Source organism: Pinus tabuliformis, chromosome 4_1, assembly GCF_031772625.1.
Source record: "Pinus tabuliformis cultivar Carrire ecotype Pingquan chromosome 4_1, CPIR1, whole genome shotgun sequence".
NCBI classification, from domain to species: domain Eukaryota; kingdom Viridiplantae; phylum Streptophyta; class Pinopsida; order Pinales; family Pinaceae; genus Pinus; species Pinus tabuliformis.
In genome coordinates this window covers 199,030,383-199,048,804 of record NC_142303.1, presented here as the reverse complement: position 1 = coordinate 199,048,804, position 18,422 = coordinate 199,030,383, and the positions used below count along the sequence as shown (strand labels likewise).

Below are 18,422 nucleotides of genomic sequence, written 5' to 3'. Positions count from 1 at the left end.
TGATTTGGAAATATTTTCCAAGCGTTGGACATAACATATGCTAGAAGTTTTGGATTTTTTCAAGCTTCCTATTACCACCTTCTAATTTCTTTTTCTTGCTTATTTTTGATAGGTCTTGAAATTCAAGGGAAAGTTCTGGTGATGTGTTCACATTTCTTGAAGAATTGAAGCATTTCAAAAGAGATTTAAGACCATTGAACCCCTATTTGTAAAACCAACAATATTTTCTCTTGTAACTTTGTTTAGAAGGCCTCTTAAGTCCTTTGATTTTTCCAAGGGACCTATCGTAATTTAGAGGGAAATGATCGTCACCCTTTTGTTTGCCAAAGGGCCCATTTTAACTTCCCAAATTGTTCTTAATTTGTAGCTTTTGAAAAGTGCATTTCATCCCTTGATTCATCAAGGGAATTTATTGTAATCTCTCTTCAAAATCCCCTTTTTGAAGAAAGGGGATTCATTGTAACCTCTCTTTCTCTCTCTCCATCCCTCATCCTATAATGGATTTAATAAAGAAGTACATTTTTTCTTGGGAGTTGGGGGATTTTTCCCCTAAGCATCCCTCCTTCCCCTTTTGGGAAAGTGTCTTGTGTTGTGCTTGAATGATTCTCTTTTGCTGTCAAACTAAAGTAGAATGGAATATACATTAGAGTAGTTGGCTAAATTTTACTTCATGCATCTAGTTTTTCTTATACAAGCTAGTTCCCTTTATTTCATGCATCTAATTCCATTTTCATTTTATTAGGCATTAAGGTAATTTCATTGTCGTAAAAAGCAATTTTCTTTCATTAGTTAGATTTACTTTGCAAGCATCAATTTACCTCTAGCTCGCTGGTTGACGTAGAGTCTAATTAGGGACTCGTCTTCCCCTAAGTCTTCCTATTCTGGGATTGGAGCCCTGATGAGGATAAGGCCTAGGGCAGGGGTTGAATTGTAACTTGTTTTAGTCTTGCAACTATTTAAATTAATCTTAAGTGGCAATCTAATTTAATTTAAAATGAACCAAGAGCACATTACATCACATTGTTACTTCAACAATCTTGTACTTGATCATTTGCCTTTGCTTCCAATGTTTATCATTTATATTTCCAACGCATTTCCTTTTTCAAGTACTTTGCTATTCATGCGAAAATCTTTATTTTCAAAGCAATAGTATTTCTGGGCAATTATCTTTTGAATATTTATTTCCAACTGCTTACTTTCAAAGTCATTTCCTTTACTTGGAATATTTATCCTTGCAAGTACTTTACATTTGGCACTGGTCTACATTTGCTTCATATTTTTTCACTATTGCAATATCTCTACTTGTAGTGGTTATGATCATCATGCCCATGGAATTGATGTATATACTTTGAATTCATTTGCTGCAATTTACATGTTGAAAAGTGGATGTATCTTGGTCATTATAATTAACTCCTAGAACTTAACTTGTTTAGCGCATATTAGTTATGCCTTAGTTATTTTTAGAGGGTCCACCCCCCTTGGCTTTGCTTGGAGTTAAGCCTAGACGGAGGAGTTAAGATTTGAGTTACAACAACTCAATTCGAAACTTGCCTCCAAGGCCAGACCAAGTGGAGTTAGAGATTTTCTCCACGATATCCTAGGTGTGGATTCAGGTGGCAACAACCACTTCAATCAACACATCTTATTTACTAAATCAATACAACATCAAAGAATAGTGCCTCAAATAAAAGGAAAAGCAGAAATGAAGATCATTTTTCACTTAACCATGCTTGGCAAACAAACTTACTTCAAGGGGGAGGACATGTAATGTACATAAAACTACACTATATAATACATGCATATTACAAAATGTATAAATATTAAATAATAGTAATAATTATCTCAAAGGTTAGCCACGAGTCAATGTTCAAAGGTTATGAGTCCTGAGTCTATGAAAGTCGTGAAAGTTAGCAATGAAAGCTAGGCTACAAGAGTCATGTCCAATGTACTAGAGTCAAGTGTGCTTTTGGGGCTGGAGAGTTGATTGGCCTTTGTGGAGATGGATCTCATCGAAAATATGTAGTTCTCATGATTAGGCTTCTGAAATAAAAGTGATATAGTTTTAACTTTTGGGAGAGTTTTGAGTGGTAAGTTAACATCGGAGTGTTAGAAAATAAAAAAGACAGAAAACATTTTCTTATATTGATAATTACTTGTGATTTCTTTTGTCTTCTTTAACTCTTCTTTATGTCTTCTTTTATCTTCACATCATCAAGCAACTATCAAATCATAAAAGCATGAAGATCAAAACAATAAGGACACAAGATGTAGGCTCTCAGGCAGGACAAAACCCCTCTTCTAGGGGAAAACCCAAAAACTTCTTCTCTTCTTTCATGAACCAAATCAAATGAGACAACCAAGACCTAAGACCAAGACATAGACTTCTTCCATCCATCAAGTCAACCTCCCATATAAACAAGTCAAACTTTAGTTCATTCCTTCATAAGTCAACACAAGTCAGCTCATAAAAAATGAGTCAAGAAAAGGTCTCGATCTGTCCTGCAATTTTGAAGGTCGGCTTGCACCTTCGACCCTGCAATTTTCCTCTATTTTCTTCACATGTGTGGTCGAATCTCGGCTCCGAAAGATCTCTTCCTACTTCGTTATGATTATTCCTTCCTCCTGTACATCCTCACACTTCCTTCTTCACTTGACAATTGCAGATCGAATACATGTATGGAACTCCTCCTCTATAGGTTGAATGTATGGGTATAAATAATAGTTCGAAGCTCCTCTGATAGGCTCACATGAAGAATAGGGCAGGTTGATTTGATGGTGGAGTATTGCATGACTAATTTACATAAAATAATCTTTTTCTTTTTGACACAATGAGCTCAAGAAGGGTCTAGAATGTAATGACAATGACAATGATTCAAGATACAAACCTAAAAGCCTTCAATGGAGGCTTGACCTAAAAATTAAATACATAGAGCATGAAACACATGCTCATAAAAATAATTTTTCTTTTCTTTTTTTTGACAAATACAGTACATCATGACTCAAATACAATTATGAATACCAATTGTTATGAATAAAATATATATAAATAATGATGATAATTGTATAATTATTAATGATTAGTTAATTAGTAATTAGTACTGAAGAGGCATGTCTAAATGGGACATGACCTTCCATGAAGAAGCACATGACTAGGGTATATAAGAAGGCCCTCACTCTCATTTGTATCGTTCTCATTCATACATTACATATATATTCTTGTATCCTCAATGGAGATCTACATATTCCAAGTCTTTTGGAGTATTTAACTTAAGTACGAACTTTGTTCGTTCCATTTGGTGTCAGAGCTGTTCGATCCTTTGGCCGCTCAACCGCTACACAGAGTTGTGTTCTTTGATCCAGGTCTTTGACCGTTAGATTTGTCAACATTGTTGCTGTTGAAGTGTTTCACTACAAGAATTTGAAGTTTCTCCATATCGCCATTTAAGCCTTTGGCCATTTCAAAAAGAAAAAAGAAAAAGAGAATTTAATTAAAAAAAATAAAAAAAAATATATTAAAAAAATATAACAAATATTTAAAAAAATAAAAAAGAAAGAATATAGTTAAAAAAAAGAGGCAAAAAAAGAAAGTCTAAAAATGTTTATAAAAAAAATATAATAAGATAAAGGAAAAAAAGAAATTAAATATTAAAAAAAAATAATTGACAAAAAGGAAATAATATACATTCGAAAGAAAAAAAAGAGTATTTTTACAAAAAATAAAAAAGGGGCAAAAAAGGAACATAGCCATTGGGCCGCACGACTCCTCGCTCCGTCATTGACGCCCAATAGTACCGCCGCCTGACCATGTGCTTGGCAGCGGCCATATTGGTCGAATGCCACTCAACGCTGTACGATGATCGCTCATAGATCTCAGCACTAACACTGCACCGCCGTCCCAATTGCAAAGACCTCCTTTGCTTGCCAGTTTTTCCATTGACGCAACATTCACCAACCACCACTCCCACAACAACAGCCACGTCCCAACTGCAACATTATCTAAACAACCAACCACCAGTGTGACAACACGTTGACTCTTCCACGCCATCGCCGCCTTATCCGCTGAGTATGGGTAACCATAACGTCCAAACGCCTCCGCTCTACCTCCCCCATTTGTCAGTCGCATTTTGTCGTGCACACATGGCCCCTGCATTTCTTGTCGCCCACCCTGCTCCATTGCAGTCGTTCAACAACAGGCCGCACACATAGTGACAAGGCACAATCATTTGTCCGCCGTCTTTCAAACTTCCAGCCGCCATTACTTCTGCCTTGAGCCTTTCGTTGTTGCCGCCAACAAATCCAAAATGCTTGTTGGGAATCACGATTGCCATTAGACCAAAACCCGCAGGTGTTAGTCAACGATCACATCGCCAGAGATAAGGATCCATGAGAGACGGTTAGTTCGTGTCACAAAACACACGGGGAGCGTTGGTTTATCCAATGTCCAATAATCCCCTCCCAAACGTGAGCTGGGTGTGTATAGAACTCGTGACCTATATTTGATACCACTTGTTGGGAATCATGATTGCCGTTAGACCAAAACCCGCAGGTGTTAGTCAATGATCACATTGCCAGAGATAAGGATCCATGAGAGGCGGTTATTCCATGTCACGAAACACATAGGGAGCGTTGGTTTATCCAATGTCCAACAATGCCATCATGCCACTGCCATCATGTTTGTCATTGTCTCCTCTTTGTTTGTGCAACAAATATTGACCGCTCGTTCAAATCGTTCCATGAGAAGAGAAGGGTCGTGACTCTTTTTGTGACCTTTTATGCATGTTTAATTCAAGGTTTAATTGAAAGTTTAAGCTACTAAAAAGGTCGAAAGTCGTATATATATATATATATATATATATAGCTAGGCACAAAAAAATTATTTTAATAAAAAAGGGGCCTTTTTTGAAATATGAGGAAAGGTTCCACTAAAAGAGATAAGAGTATTGAGCTTATTTATAAAGGCTTTGAGTAATTTAATATTAGGAAATAAAAGGGCAAGTATTATTAAAAATAAAAGGTGAAAAGTAAATTGAAGCTTTTTAAAGGAGAAGGAATTATTACAGATTTATTATTAAAGTTTTGAAGGGTTATTATTAGGGTGACTAAAAATTCATGTGGCCAAATACTCACTAAAAGACAAAAGTGAAGAAAAAACAAAAAGATGGCGTCCACAAGAAGCAGTGGCTTTTTTTCAAAATGTCTGTTTTGTTCAGAGGGATATTCTAATTGTCAAGAGTCATTCCAAAATCAAAATGTGGTTTGCAGAAAATGTTACAAAACTTTTACCTTAGTCGAATCTCTAAGTGATGCACAAAAACAATCAATCACAAGAGATATAGAACAATTAATGGCAATATTTAAGCGACAACATGCAGATTTTAATAAGGAAACAAAGAAAATGGAATCCAAATTGCAAGTGGAACACTCATCATCACTCCTACAAAATGATGTAATCTAGTGTACTGAGAAAGTGCAGTTGGAAGATCAAGAGAAAGACAAAATAACCAAACTTCGACAAAACAAGAAAGCGTTACAACAAGAATATGAAGATCTTGCGGATATGCATTACAAAGAAGTAATGGAAAAGGACGAAGAAATTTCTTGCCTCAAGGACCATGTTGAAAAATTAATTGCACAAGTCAAGAAGAGTAAGGTCACAAAGAAGGAACTCAAGAAACACCTATTTGAACAAGAAGAGGAAAATTTACGTTTAAAGAACCTTAATAAAAATTTATTAGAACAAATCAAAAGTTTAAAAGATGAAGAGAAGGATATTAAGGCTAAAGTCAACAATTCAGAAAACGAAGAACTTTCACGTCTAAGGAATCATAATCAAAACCTTTTTATGCAAATAAAGAAGCTTAAAAGTGACAAAAAGTCGGTAAAAGATAAGTTAGAAGAACTTATCTTGAAATAAATGTCGAAGTCGTCAGTCCAAGTGGAAGAAAGAGGAATAAATACCGATCCAGTGAATATCACAACTCAAGAAGAAGACAAGCTAGTTGAAGAAAAGACACACTTAGATGTTGCAGTCCAGACGATGAACATCCCAAGTGAAGGTTTTGTAACTAACTCAACAACACCGTCACTTGAAGTAAATCAGAATATTGCCACATACATGATAAAGGGAAATCAAACCACAAGAACTCCCTATCGACATCCGAATCACAAGAGTAGACAACTCAATCAAACTGCATATCTGTATCACTCAGATCATAAACAACAAACTTTTGTTCCGAAGACTACTAATGTTAGTGCAATTAAGTTTTGTGATAGAAGTTCACACAAAGTATCCAGTAACCATAAGATTCCACAAAAGATTGATTTAGGTTGGTCAAATCCATTCTCAAGCTTTTTGAGGAGGAAGGCAATGTTATGAATAAAATATATACAAATAATGATGATAATTGTATAATGATTAGTTAATTAGTAGCTAGTACCGAAGAGGCATGTCTAAATGGGACATGACCTTCCATGAAGAGGCACCTGCCTAGGGTATATAAGCAGAGCCTCACTCTCATTTGTATCATTCTCATTCATACATTATAATATATATGCTTGTATCCTCAATGGGGATCTACATATTCCAAGTCTTCTAGAGTATTTAACTTAAGTACGAACTTTGTTCATTCCACCAATACTAGTTACATTTTAGTATTTTACAACATGGAGAGATATATGAAGCAATATCTTGCTAACTGGGATCACCTTTTATTTGAGGTGAAGGTGCAAATCAACCTTCATTTTTTCTGTTAACCTTTGCCGTGGAGACCTAACAGCATTTAACACCAGCCTATAACTACAACTTTTAGTAGAAATGAACATGTATAGGATAACTCATCAAATCCAGGTCTTCATCCCTTACAGCAATTATTGCCATTCTGTTGAATGGCAGTTCTATTTCTTTCAGTCTACCAAGCAAAGAAACAAGTATGAAAAGCTTGGTGAGAAACTCTCCTATGTCCTTCATTTGGATAAAATCAAAATCCAATACATGAGTCGACCATCATTGACATCTTGCTGTAACTATATGTTCTTTTGATGTAATATAGGTTGCTTATTTCAAAATATTTTGCTACTTTGTTTTTTGATCTTTTCTATTTGGTGCTGCACTTTTGAGACTTGACTATTTTGAATTGATTCCTACTTGTTGGGCAGGTATTAGGGGCTGATTAACTATTTATATTTGAGTTTTACTAGGGGAGGATAGCATTACTGCTTTTGTTTTTTAAGGATATTGGCTGTCATACACTCGTGTCTGATTTTTTGTTCAATACATAACCTAATTTTTCCGTTGGGCTATTATACAGGGAGCAGCAATACCTCAATGTGCAAATGGGACAAAAATGATAATTCCATTGCCTGGAGTGATGAGTCCAGAGGATGTTGCTGTAACTGGTGCAGGTGTGCGTCTTGGAAGGCATGGGAAACACAATTTTCCATGGCTATATGATTTTGAAGAGCAGGAAGGAGAGATAAACTTTTTGACACGCATTGTGGCTTTGACATTTTATCATTCTGTTGCAGCAAGAATGCCTATCACACTTGGTGAGGTAAGTTTAGACTAGCTTGTACAATATCATGTTATTTTTCTCTCTTCTTCTTATCATACTTGAAAGAAGACGTATTTGCAAATGTGTTGTCAAATTGAAAGTCTAACTTTTCATATTTCTGAAACAGTAGGCTTTTAAAGAATGCTTTCTTACCTTCATTTTATTGTTCATCAATGAAGGAGATTGATGGTTCTCATGCTTGGGTGGACTGTCCAGGAAATAAGTGACCTTTTATTGCTTTGAGCTAAACCAAAAATAGGACAAATGCCTCCTTGAAACACCCTAACTGTTTCTGGCTTGATAATTGTAAATGTTTGTACCAAGGATAATGGGTATATTTATAATTTCAGCCGAATCACAAATGTGGGTGATGTTATGAATATAATTTATACAAAAATAATGTAAATATAGTAATGATTAATTAGTACTAGAGAGACATGTCTAACGGGACATGACCTTGCATGAAGAGGCACATGCCTAGGTATATAAGCAGACCCTCACACTCATTTGTAACATCATCATCTCACTTGTTTTCAAATATTCTTATATATAATTACTTGTTCTACAATGGATGTCTTTGTCTTCGAAGTATTTTGAAGATTGTTGCAGAGTACAAACTTTGTTCGTTACATTGCTATCAGAGCATTCCTTTGAGTATATTAACTTTGTTCATTACATTGGTATCAGAGCATTCCTTTGAGTATACGAACTTTGTTCGTTACATTGGTATCAGAGCTGCATTCTCCGATCCAGGTCCTTGGCCATAAATATTAAAAAAAAAATAAAAAATAAAAATAAAAATAAAAAAATCCAAGCTGAATGATGTGGGAATGGTAACAGGCAGCAGTGGCCAAAATTTTGGCTTGGTCAAAGCAGATTAGGTGTTAAGTCATTTGTGGTTACATGTACTTATAAAAGAATATAATTTGTAGAGATAGGATTGCCAAGCTTTATATATTGAATGGGAATGGTAACAGGCATCAGGGGCCAAAATTTTGGCTTGGTCAAAGCAGATTAGGTGTTAAGACATTTGTGGTTACATGTCCTTGTAAAAGAATATAGTTTTTAGAGATAGATTGCCAAGCATTATATATTGATTTCTTACCTAGCTTTCCCTCAAGTAATACTGCTGAAAGTATACAACTTATATGCATGTAGATATATGTTACATGAACAGTTATTTACTGGCATACTTGTTGGATATTTAGGCTTTTTTTTTTTCTGCATTAGTGGTTATGCATCATCATTGAGCTGTTTATTACAGATAGACTTACTAAACGTAGATTCAGCATAATCAAGTGCATTGTTTACACTGGCTTTGTTAGTTGTGCATCGAAAATATGTTTGTAATGTGTTTCCATTATTATTGTCCTCATTTACAGATTGAAGTCCTTGGAGTTGCTCTTCCCTGGAGAAGTATATTTGCAGATGTTGATTATACCCTAAAATCATTGGAGCATGATCAAAAAGTTCAAGATAATTATAAAACATCTCCTCAGCAGCCTTTGTTTTCTAAGAGCATTTCAATGCCAGTGGTTTCATTGCCTGATAGAAATGTCATGCCTGTAATGCAGCCAAGCTCTTCTCTAGGCCATGGGCTGGATCTTCTTACAGGGGATTTTGATTTACTGCCACTAAAGTCCCAATCAGAGATTGAATGTAACAGTGGAATCTTAACAGGTGAAAATAATGAAGCAGATGAATTCTCAGGGCATGGATTTATTGATCAGACAAGCCCAGGATCCAAAACAGAAATATCACATCCATTGCAAGGTGGGAGTTCTCAAATCAAGGGTGCTGCTGATTGTTATTTAAGCTTTCTGGAACAGCTCTGTGGCTCAAATATGGTATGCTATGTTAACTTTGATTTTTCAATTGCAAAAGTAATGTTGATTTGCCATTGGTGGGAATCTGTTGTGTGTTTTGTTATTTTTCCTGAATAATGCCCCAGGAAAGAAAAAGAAGCATGGATTAAGGTCACACTATTTTCATTACCCTTTGCTTGTTACCTGAATAATGATCAAGATAAAAAAGCATGGGAAAAGATAACACTGTTTCATTACCCTTCACTTGTTGCACTCAATCATTTTTTGAAGAAAGTTTTTCATTTATCCCAAGGAGATAGTAGTTATGAAACAATACAGTATAACAGAAGATTGATGGTGGACCTGAATCTGAAATGTATTACAAAAGATTTTGGCAAGATATTCTGGTTTGAGAATCCGGTCACAAGTGACATCCTGTCTGCAGTTTCATCTGTTAGTGTGCTATTCAATTACAACACATGAAATGCAAGGTGTTGTCGCGCGGATTGGCACGACAACGCTCAGACCGGGGGCTGTCACTCTGATCCCCGATCCCTCCGTTTAAGCCTGTCTCCCGCGGCTAAGGGGGGTAGTCCCTGAGAGATGATGAGACCAACTGTCGACCAGTTGGTTGGGAGACACGAGACGCGATAAGATAAGCACTAGATGGATTTGATTATATTAGCAGACCAGTGCCTTAAGAGATTGTGGTTAAAACGATTACTTGTTAAATGATATAAAAATATGGACCATGAACAGTAATCATCTATCATCAAAGGCATCAGCCAAAACACGATATCCAGCAACTGAAAGATTTGAAAAGATAAATACTTTAAACCACCACGAATCATAAACCATTAACCAGATATCAATTTCGCATCTCGACTTGAAAATTTAGATCTCAGCATGAAAGATACGACAATTCCCGAAAATAACTGGATCTGACGAAGAAATTTTCCACAAAATTTTTTTTATACTTTTTTTTTTTTTTTTTTTTTTTTTTTTAATAAAATCTAAAATCTAAAAATTATATTTTTTTATATTTTTTATGTCAATTTAAAATCCTAAAAAAAAGTCCTAAACTAAAACAAAAGATTTAAATTACAAATTAAACTAAAATTTAAAATTTATCTAAAATCGTAACTATGCAAAAGCTAAACTAAATTAAAAAGAAATTGAAACTCTATTAAAAAAAAAAAACTAAAATCTAAAACATAAGATATAAAAAGAACTAAATATTAAAACTTAAACTAAACATAAATGAAAACTACTCTAAACTAAACTTAAAAATAAATCAAAATCTAATTAATTACAAACTAACTATAATTGAAAACCTAAAAAATAAAAATAAAAATTAGAACATGATTTAATATATACAAAAATTAAAAATCTAAAAAATCTAAAATCTAAAATCTAACTCTAAACATAAACTTTTCTTGTTATTTTTTATGAATTTAAATCTAAATGAAACGCTAACCTAAACGTGAAAAAAAAAAATCGAAACGCATCCAAAAAGAAAATAAAAATGCGAAGAACCTAGCCGACAAGCAGAAAATCTCAGGCAAACTGACCGAAGCAAACGTATGTCATTCCAGACAGATTACCGGGCACGCGATTCTCTTATCAGATTTTCGTTACCACGATGCAAAAGTTTGAAACTTACCTGAGCCGCGAATTTACCTGATCCGATGGAATTCGTCTATGCGTTGAATGATTTCGGTACTTCACCCGGACGTGTTGATAGCAGACGGCTTGAATCGGTTTTATGCTAACCCTCTTGAAGTCTCATTTACCTGGCCCGTTGAATGCAATGATGCCTGCGGCAACCAGAAAGGCTGATACGTAACCCCTAACGACTGACGTGAGCGGCTTTCAGTCAATGCAGAATGCCATCGATGCATTCAAGGGTTTCTTCTGCTGGTGGAGAATTAAGGGGCCAGATTGATCAACCTCAGAGATACACGTACGTTGAGCTGACGATTTCTTGTGCCACTGTCTTGAAAGCACGCAACCTCCAGCAACCAGGTGATTGATGATTGAACAATGCGCGTGGGTAGTTTCAAAGTCAAAATATCTGCATATTAATCCTTGCAGGACTACGAAGATATCCCCAGCGATGGCTACACGCTACGGTGTCGATATTTCACGCGTACAATGCCACTGATCCGCAGATAATGGTGAGGAAACGCGTTTTTTTGTTTTCGATGGAGAAATCTGAGCGCTGAGCAGATCTATTGAATCGATCTGGTGCGGTGGCTTGAGATCGATCTCTTGCGGATAGTGAATAAATTGCCCAGCGTTAAATCTCTGCTGCTTTCGGATTTACGTTGATTCGGTTGTTGAAGCCAGTTTGGGAATACGCATGACCCTTGGATCTGATGTGCAACGACTGTGTCTCGCCAACTGATTGCAAAACGATGCAGCTAGTGATGGAATAGGAGGGAGCAGCGAAACTGTGTCATGTGCCCTCAGATCGATATTTGGTGTTTGCTTCTGCCACCTGAAATCACCCCAAAAATAGTATGTACATAAAAACAAATTCAAAACCCTAAGTAAACCTGATCTAAGCAAAACTAAAATTGAAACCCTAGATCATAAAAAATTGAAACCCTAAAACAGCTGTTTAATGTACAGATTTGGCCCCTTAACAGCCAGATTCAGCAATAAGAACGGAAATATTTTAACGAAACGAAAATTTCAGATTTGTCACTGTGAAGAACTTCAGAAAATTTCTCATGCAAATCAAATAAATAAACCGAATGATAGACCCAGGATCAAATCCAACTGGGCTCAGCAAAAAATGCTTGCGGGAGTTGGCTGGTTCAGCCGAGAACTTCCCCGAACGCCCACAAAATTCCTTCAGAAAATGTTTTCTGCACAACTCAAAACAACCGTCAACAAAGAGGGCAAAAATGCTGCTAGATCTCAAACAGTAATGGAGATACCTGCCATTACTTCAGAAACCCTAACAGCACCCAAACCCCAGCAAGTGAACAAGATACCTGTGCTCACAATACTCTATAAGAAGCTAATATTAATGGCTGAAAATAACATATGCAGAAAATGAAATGATCTCACAGCATTCCAAGAGAGTAACACCAGCAAGATATGGACCCCAAAGTCTTCCTTTATTAACCAGAAACAGATTTACAAGAGAGCTTATTCAGTCTTAGACTCACAGATCGAATAAACCTGAAATGACTCCTAGCACCCTACTTAAAGGAAATGTCTCCAACGGCTAGTTCGAGTGATCCATGCTGAAATGATCTCGACCGTTGATGAGGATCAAGACATCTCTTGATCTCATCCGTCGATTTATTAAAAAAAAAGCATTCGCTTAAAATATTATTATTTTATTAGTTAGGGTTTTTGCTCTATTTTTTAATTTTTTTTTTTATTATTTTTTATTCATTTTTTAATTTCTTAATTCATTTTAAAATGGATCACCGAACTAAGCCTTCGGAAACATCACCTAGGACCTAGGACTTAGGACTCATGAGGGGATTTAAAACATTTTCAACCCTCAAGACACATTTCATGATGACTTTTTACAATTTACATCTCAAGGGGACAAACCCACTTAATACAGACCCTCAGAAATCACCCAGTTCTGCGACACAACTATAATCTAGCAGATCAACGCACTAGGATTCTCCTAAAGTTCCAATGGCAAAATCCATCCCGGCTTTGGGGTCAGGTTTGAAGGAAAACTCTGCCGATCCGTGGATCGGTGAGACGAAAAACCTTCCGGGACGTAGATTATCATCAGAAAGTTAGGTCCACCTAGGCAAATTACATACATGACTCATGTCTGCTAAGATTATTTACAATTAATACATGCAGACTGGGTTTACAATCAAAAAGATCAAGTTGTTGATGATGGCAGGATGGCACGGACATGCTGATCAGGTGCTGCCCCTTTCTTGCAAAGAAAAGGGGGGTGTACTGCATGGGTAGTTGACCAGTAGAGGTCAACACAAGGTATTAGGTTTATTTGTGGATAACATCAGGCATATTATAACTGTATTCTCTTTGGTTTCCATGTTCCAATCAATGCATCAGCTCTGATTGTTTATAGCTATATTTTCAATGGTGACTCATGTTCATGTGTACCCCAATTTGGTCTTCTTTCAAAATATACAATGCTAAGGGACAGTCCAAAATTCTAGCTCTAAGTTTTCCCATCTCCACATGCCAAGAGGAGCAAACTACAAGATTTGCTTCTCTTTCAACAGTTGTATTAATGCTTATAACTTTGGAGTGTGGACTGCTATTAATGTTTCAGTTGTTAGATCATGTCCATTTTAGTTCTTTGTAGCATGTCGTCAATATAACTTTCAATGACAAGGTTAAAACCATGTGGTTAAACCTTGTGACTTCTTAGAGATAAAGTGGTGAAACCTTGTGACTTCTTAGAGATAAAGGGAGTAGAGCTCAAGCCTCAAACCTATATAAGGGTTTGCTCTTTGCTCTCTCCTTATTTTCATGGTTGGATTTTGGGAGAAATCCCATGGAGCTTAATGCAGTATCTATTGGATGTGCTTGGAGGATGAACAGAACTATCTTGCAGGTGAGGAAGTCTAATACATTTTTTATTGCCATTCTCTTTGTCGAAGTTGTCTTGACATATGCTCGAGGAGTATGAACATGGTGTACTCCCTCCATTTAGTGTTGTTCATGATTGCATTTCTCTTTCTACTTCTAGATGAATCCTCAGTAACATTATTCATAATAATCGTAATCTTCTTAAGTGTTGGGTGTTATCTACTCTTGTAATGTCCTTAACTATATTTCTGCAATTTGGAAAAACAGGGATGGGGTTTCATTAGCTTGCACTTTTCAACCATGTTGGCCCTCTCTCCATGCTTAGTATAGCCTTGTTAGATTTCCTTAAAACCCAATAAAGTGATTCACGCTTTTTTTAGGTATAAAACTAGAAATATAAATAACCAATATTCTGGAAACTTAAATCACAAATACAATGAGTTTTTTTAACGTAGCATGCACAATGGAAAAATAAATCAAAAGACAAACACATCAACACATATAACACAAGATATACCCATGAAACCTCAACTCCGGGGAAAACCTGCAACGCTATGTGTCTTTATTATTCTTCTTCAATAAAAAATTTCCTTTTGAGAATTACAACAAGGGAGAAACTTCCCTTTTATCACAAGAACAACTGATCAATACTCCAAGATGAATTGACCCCCTGTCTGTACACTAGATCTACAAAATCCCTGTGTAGATCAGCCAAACTATGCACACGTGCGAGCGAAATCCACAGCTAAACTACGCACACGTGCGAACGAAATCTTCTCCCTTGCACACACGTGCAAATGGTATGTCTGTGCTGGGGTTGTATGTAATATTCTACTAGAGAAAATACAGTAAATGTCAAAAGCATGAACTAGCTACAACAAGAAGTAAGGCATACAAATCTGAAACCCACACATGCAATTTAAAAATTAAACACCATTGGGCAGAAATAAGAGAGCTGAGCCATTTTATTAGATTTCCAATGGAAATCTGGTACAAAATGAGGTGGAATGAGTGCACCTGGGCTTGATATAGCAAGCATGCAATACCCAGGTGAAAATGTTGGAGTTCCCCTCTGAAAATGGCTAATTCTGGCTGTACGTTCTGCTCTGGAATTTCTGCAACTGTTGCTGGAGGCAATGTGGGATTTGGGGCCTCAAAACACCTCCAAAAATTCTGTAAAATTAGGGGTGAGATCCTCAACACTAGACTAGCAAAGCCCATAAATGTTTTTGACTAATTCTGACCTCCTGGAATTACCCAAAATTAGTGCGTTCTCCTCCAATTTTCTGGCCCAATGACCAGTTCAGAATTTGCTGTTAAATCTCTGCTCCAAACCCCTCCAACTAGCTAGAAATTCCTGTAATATTTCCTCAAGAAAGGGTGTGAGATTCCAACCCTCAAATCCTCCTAACTAAGCCCGGAAAATGCCTGCACAGATGGAAGACAAATTTGGTCCTCACTGAAGCGAATGTCTCCAACCCTGAAAATCACTCCAAAACTTCGTTCTCCCACAAGGAAAATTCCCGCAATTTATTTTAGGGAAATTCCCTTGAAATATCCTTCCTGAAGCACCACGAACTCTTGCTCCTATGTCCCCTAGAAAACTTGCAGAGGCTGAACCAGTGATAAAAGAAGTTCCCAATAGCTGAGTTTCTGCTCTCCAATCAACTTGAAAATCTCTCTTAGGGTGACACTCTAGGTTCACCAAAAGAGAGTTTGGATTCTCTGCTTGGAAATCCGTGTGCTAAACAACACCAGTTAACTTGGTTAAACAACTCAAGAAAACTCTCAAATGTAAAATGCACAATCAAAGAAGCCCCCAAATGAGTTTGCTCCTACTATATATACATGCTGCCCCTTCTAATCCTTGTGGGCCGACTAGTTCGAACACCTTTCCTTGCCTCTCCTTCATGTGGTACGAATTCCTTCAAGGAGTTCGATTTTCTTGTTTGGGTGGTCCCCACAACCCACCAACTCTAGCTATTTTCATTTCTCCTATGTTGGCCACCTTTAGCTCTTCAAAATTAATTTGAGCCTCCAAACCTTTTCTCATAAGTTAAACATTTGATAATTCCTCAAAATTGCAAAATTGCGAACCTGTATTAGCAAAATTTATTTGTTGGGGACATGACAGTCCTCCCCTCCCAAATGCTGCTTGTCCTCAAGCAACTGTAGTGCTAAATGTTGCAAAATTTGCTCCGCTTCCCATGTGGCATCCTCCTCAAGCAAGTCTTTCCATCTCACAAGGAACACCTTGATAGTTCTGTTTCTAAGCTTCCTCTCCCATTTAAAAATTAAATGTTTTAAATGGTTAGTCATCCATAACCGGATACTCAACCGAGAAAACTTCTTAAAAAGGGGATTACAGGGTCTAGGGAGGTGTCCTCTATGTGGAGCTACCCCTGAGGAGGTTAGACACCTATTTATGTGTTGCCCCTTTTGCGATTACCATATGGGAGGAGGTCTCAAAAGCCCCCAAGGTCAATCATGAGGTGGAAAGATCATCGACTGCAGCATGCGTGGCCAACTTGATCTCTTTTCAGAAATAAGTTAGGGCGATTCCGCTATACATTCTCTGGGGTATTTGAGTTGGCAAGAGTGGATATATTTTTGAGAACCAACGCCCTGATGTGAAATCCACTAGTTTGAAAATTATGGTCTATGTAAAAATTCCTTGAAATGCAACCACTAGAAATTATTCACCAAATAAAATACTGCCGAAGGAAAATATAGGAACTGAGAAATTCTAACGCACACATAAAAATTGCGACCATTGTTTTTTGATTCGTAAACTACTGTGGATATTCCACTGGATAGTTCGTCGTAATAGATCTGATATTAATATATTAAAATACTAAATTTTACACTATTACAATTTATTGAACTTTAAGATCTGTGGATTTAACTGTAATTAGTGCATGCATGCGAATATAAATTATGCAGAAAAATAGAGAACGACAAAATAAGCTCACACACACATAAGAGACACAAGATATTCTCTTTGGGAAGCCCTTTTGGGAGAAAACCCAACTGGAAGGTGAGGTCGCTTCTCTCTCTTTCTCTGTCTGGAAATATCGTTGCAGGTACCAAGAAGTAATGCCTGTGGCCCGCGGGATGCTTTTGAATTTTAGGTATGTTCTATGCTAGAGCAATTTATTTGAATTTCTTTTCCAGATCAGTAATCACATCAACACAAAATAAACTGCAGATAGAACATAAATATAAATCGCAGAAGACAAGCCAAGACAGGAGGACACAAGATGTGGCGCTAGCCAGGGACAAACCCCAATGTGGGGAAACCCTTGATTGATTCTTCTTTTATGTTCTTCAAAGTTCAGCAGAGAGAGAGAGAGTACATTTACAACAGAAGTCAATGCTTTGACTTATTTAGATCTGAGCATAGATCATTTCCTATAACGATGATACATGAGATCAGTGGAAGACATTCCGCTTCAATTAATTCTCCAAGGTGACGACTTCACCTATCGTAGTGTTGCATTTCATCCATTTGCTGCACCGTACCGTGTGGCACCATGCTGTACCATCACAGTGCTGAGCTGCTCTCATCTTCTTTCATCATCATGCTGCATCTTCATCATCATGCTGCCCTTTACTAACATGCCCATCATGCTGCATCTTTCATCATCATGATCTGAGACTGTTCATGATTGAGGTAAGCGAGTTAATAGAAACAAATATAAGTGTATGCTGAGATCCTTGTTACAGGACTTAAGACCCTTCAGCTCCATCCGGTTGATGACAACACCTACAGGTATGTCGAGATGCTGCTCATAGATATATTGAGATCATCATTAGCCTTCTCTGATTTATTCATTTGAAGATATTTCCTTCAGGTTACAGGTATGTCAAGTATCACATATTTCATCATTGTGACTATTATGCCAAGACAGTCATATATATATGCAAGACTGAGATAATCACTTAACGTAATCTCCATTTAGCTGAGACAATGTTTGAGAGAGTACCCATATACATTTATATTTCATGTGCTGAGGCTGTTTAGAAGGTAGGTCCGAAGTGATGTTTCTGTAGTGCGGGTTGCAAGGGTTTGATTTTCATCCTCATTACTTCACCAAAACCCTTATCATACATACTTAACTGAGACTGTATTTTTACGAAACACTGAACCTGCACCTTGATACCAAGAACCTGTACTCACCTGAGATCAACATCATTCTTCCTGCAGTGCGGATTTGCTCCCATACATGCGAGGTCTTGACTGCACCTTCCTTTATATCACTGCGGCTACCCTTTATGACTGCGGCTTCCTTTATTTTACTGCGGCTACCCTTTATGTTGGACAACGTATAAGTGCTCCATGCTGTGCGTATATATCGCTGCGTTTAGAGAGTCTTTGTTACAGCGTATGATGTCTTCCCTTACTGCGGCTAGGTGTCTCCATTAGATCGTATGAATTCCTTCCCTTACTGTGGCTAGGACTTTCCACTACAGCGTATAAGCTAGGGCATCATACACTTGGCCCAACATATCGTCTTGTGTG

The 18,422-nt window shown here is 37.0% G+C and overlaps 1 protein-coding gene across 4 annotated transcripts in view; it reads left to right on the top strand.

Moving 5' to 3' along the window:
• Positions 1-18,422, top strand: part of SAC9 (sacI homology domain-containing protein / WW domain-containing protein) — a 339,290-nt gene that overhangs the window by 120,162 nt on the left and 200,706 nt on the right. For all 4 annotated transcript variants that reach the window (XM_089419453.1, XM_089419451.1, XM_089419452.1 and 1 more), the window contains 2 exons: positions 7,308-7,550; positions 8,933-9,397. In XM_089419453.1, coding sequence (XP_089275579.1) covers positions 7,308-7,550; positions 8,933-9,397 — 708 coding nt within the window. The remainder of the gene's footprint in view (positions 1-7,307; positions 7,551-8,932; positions 9,398-18,422) is intronic.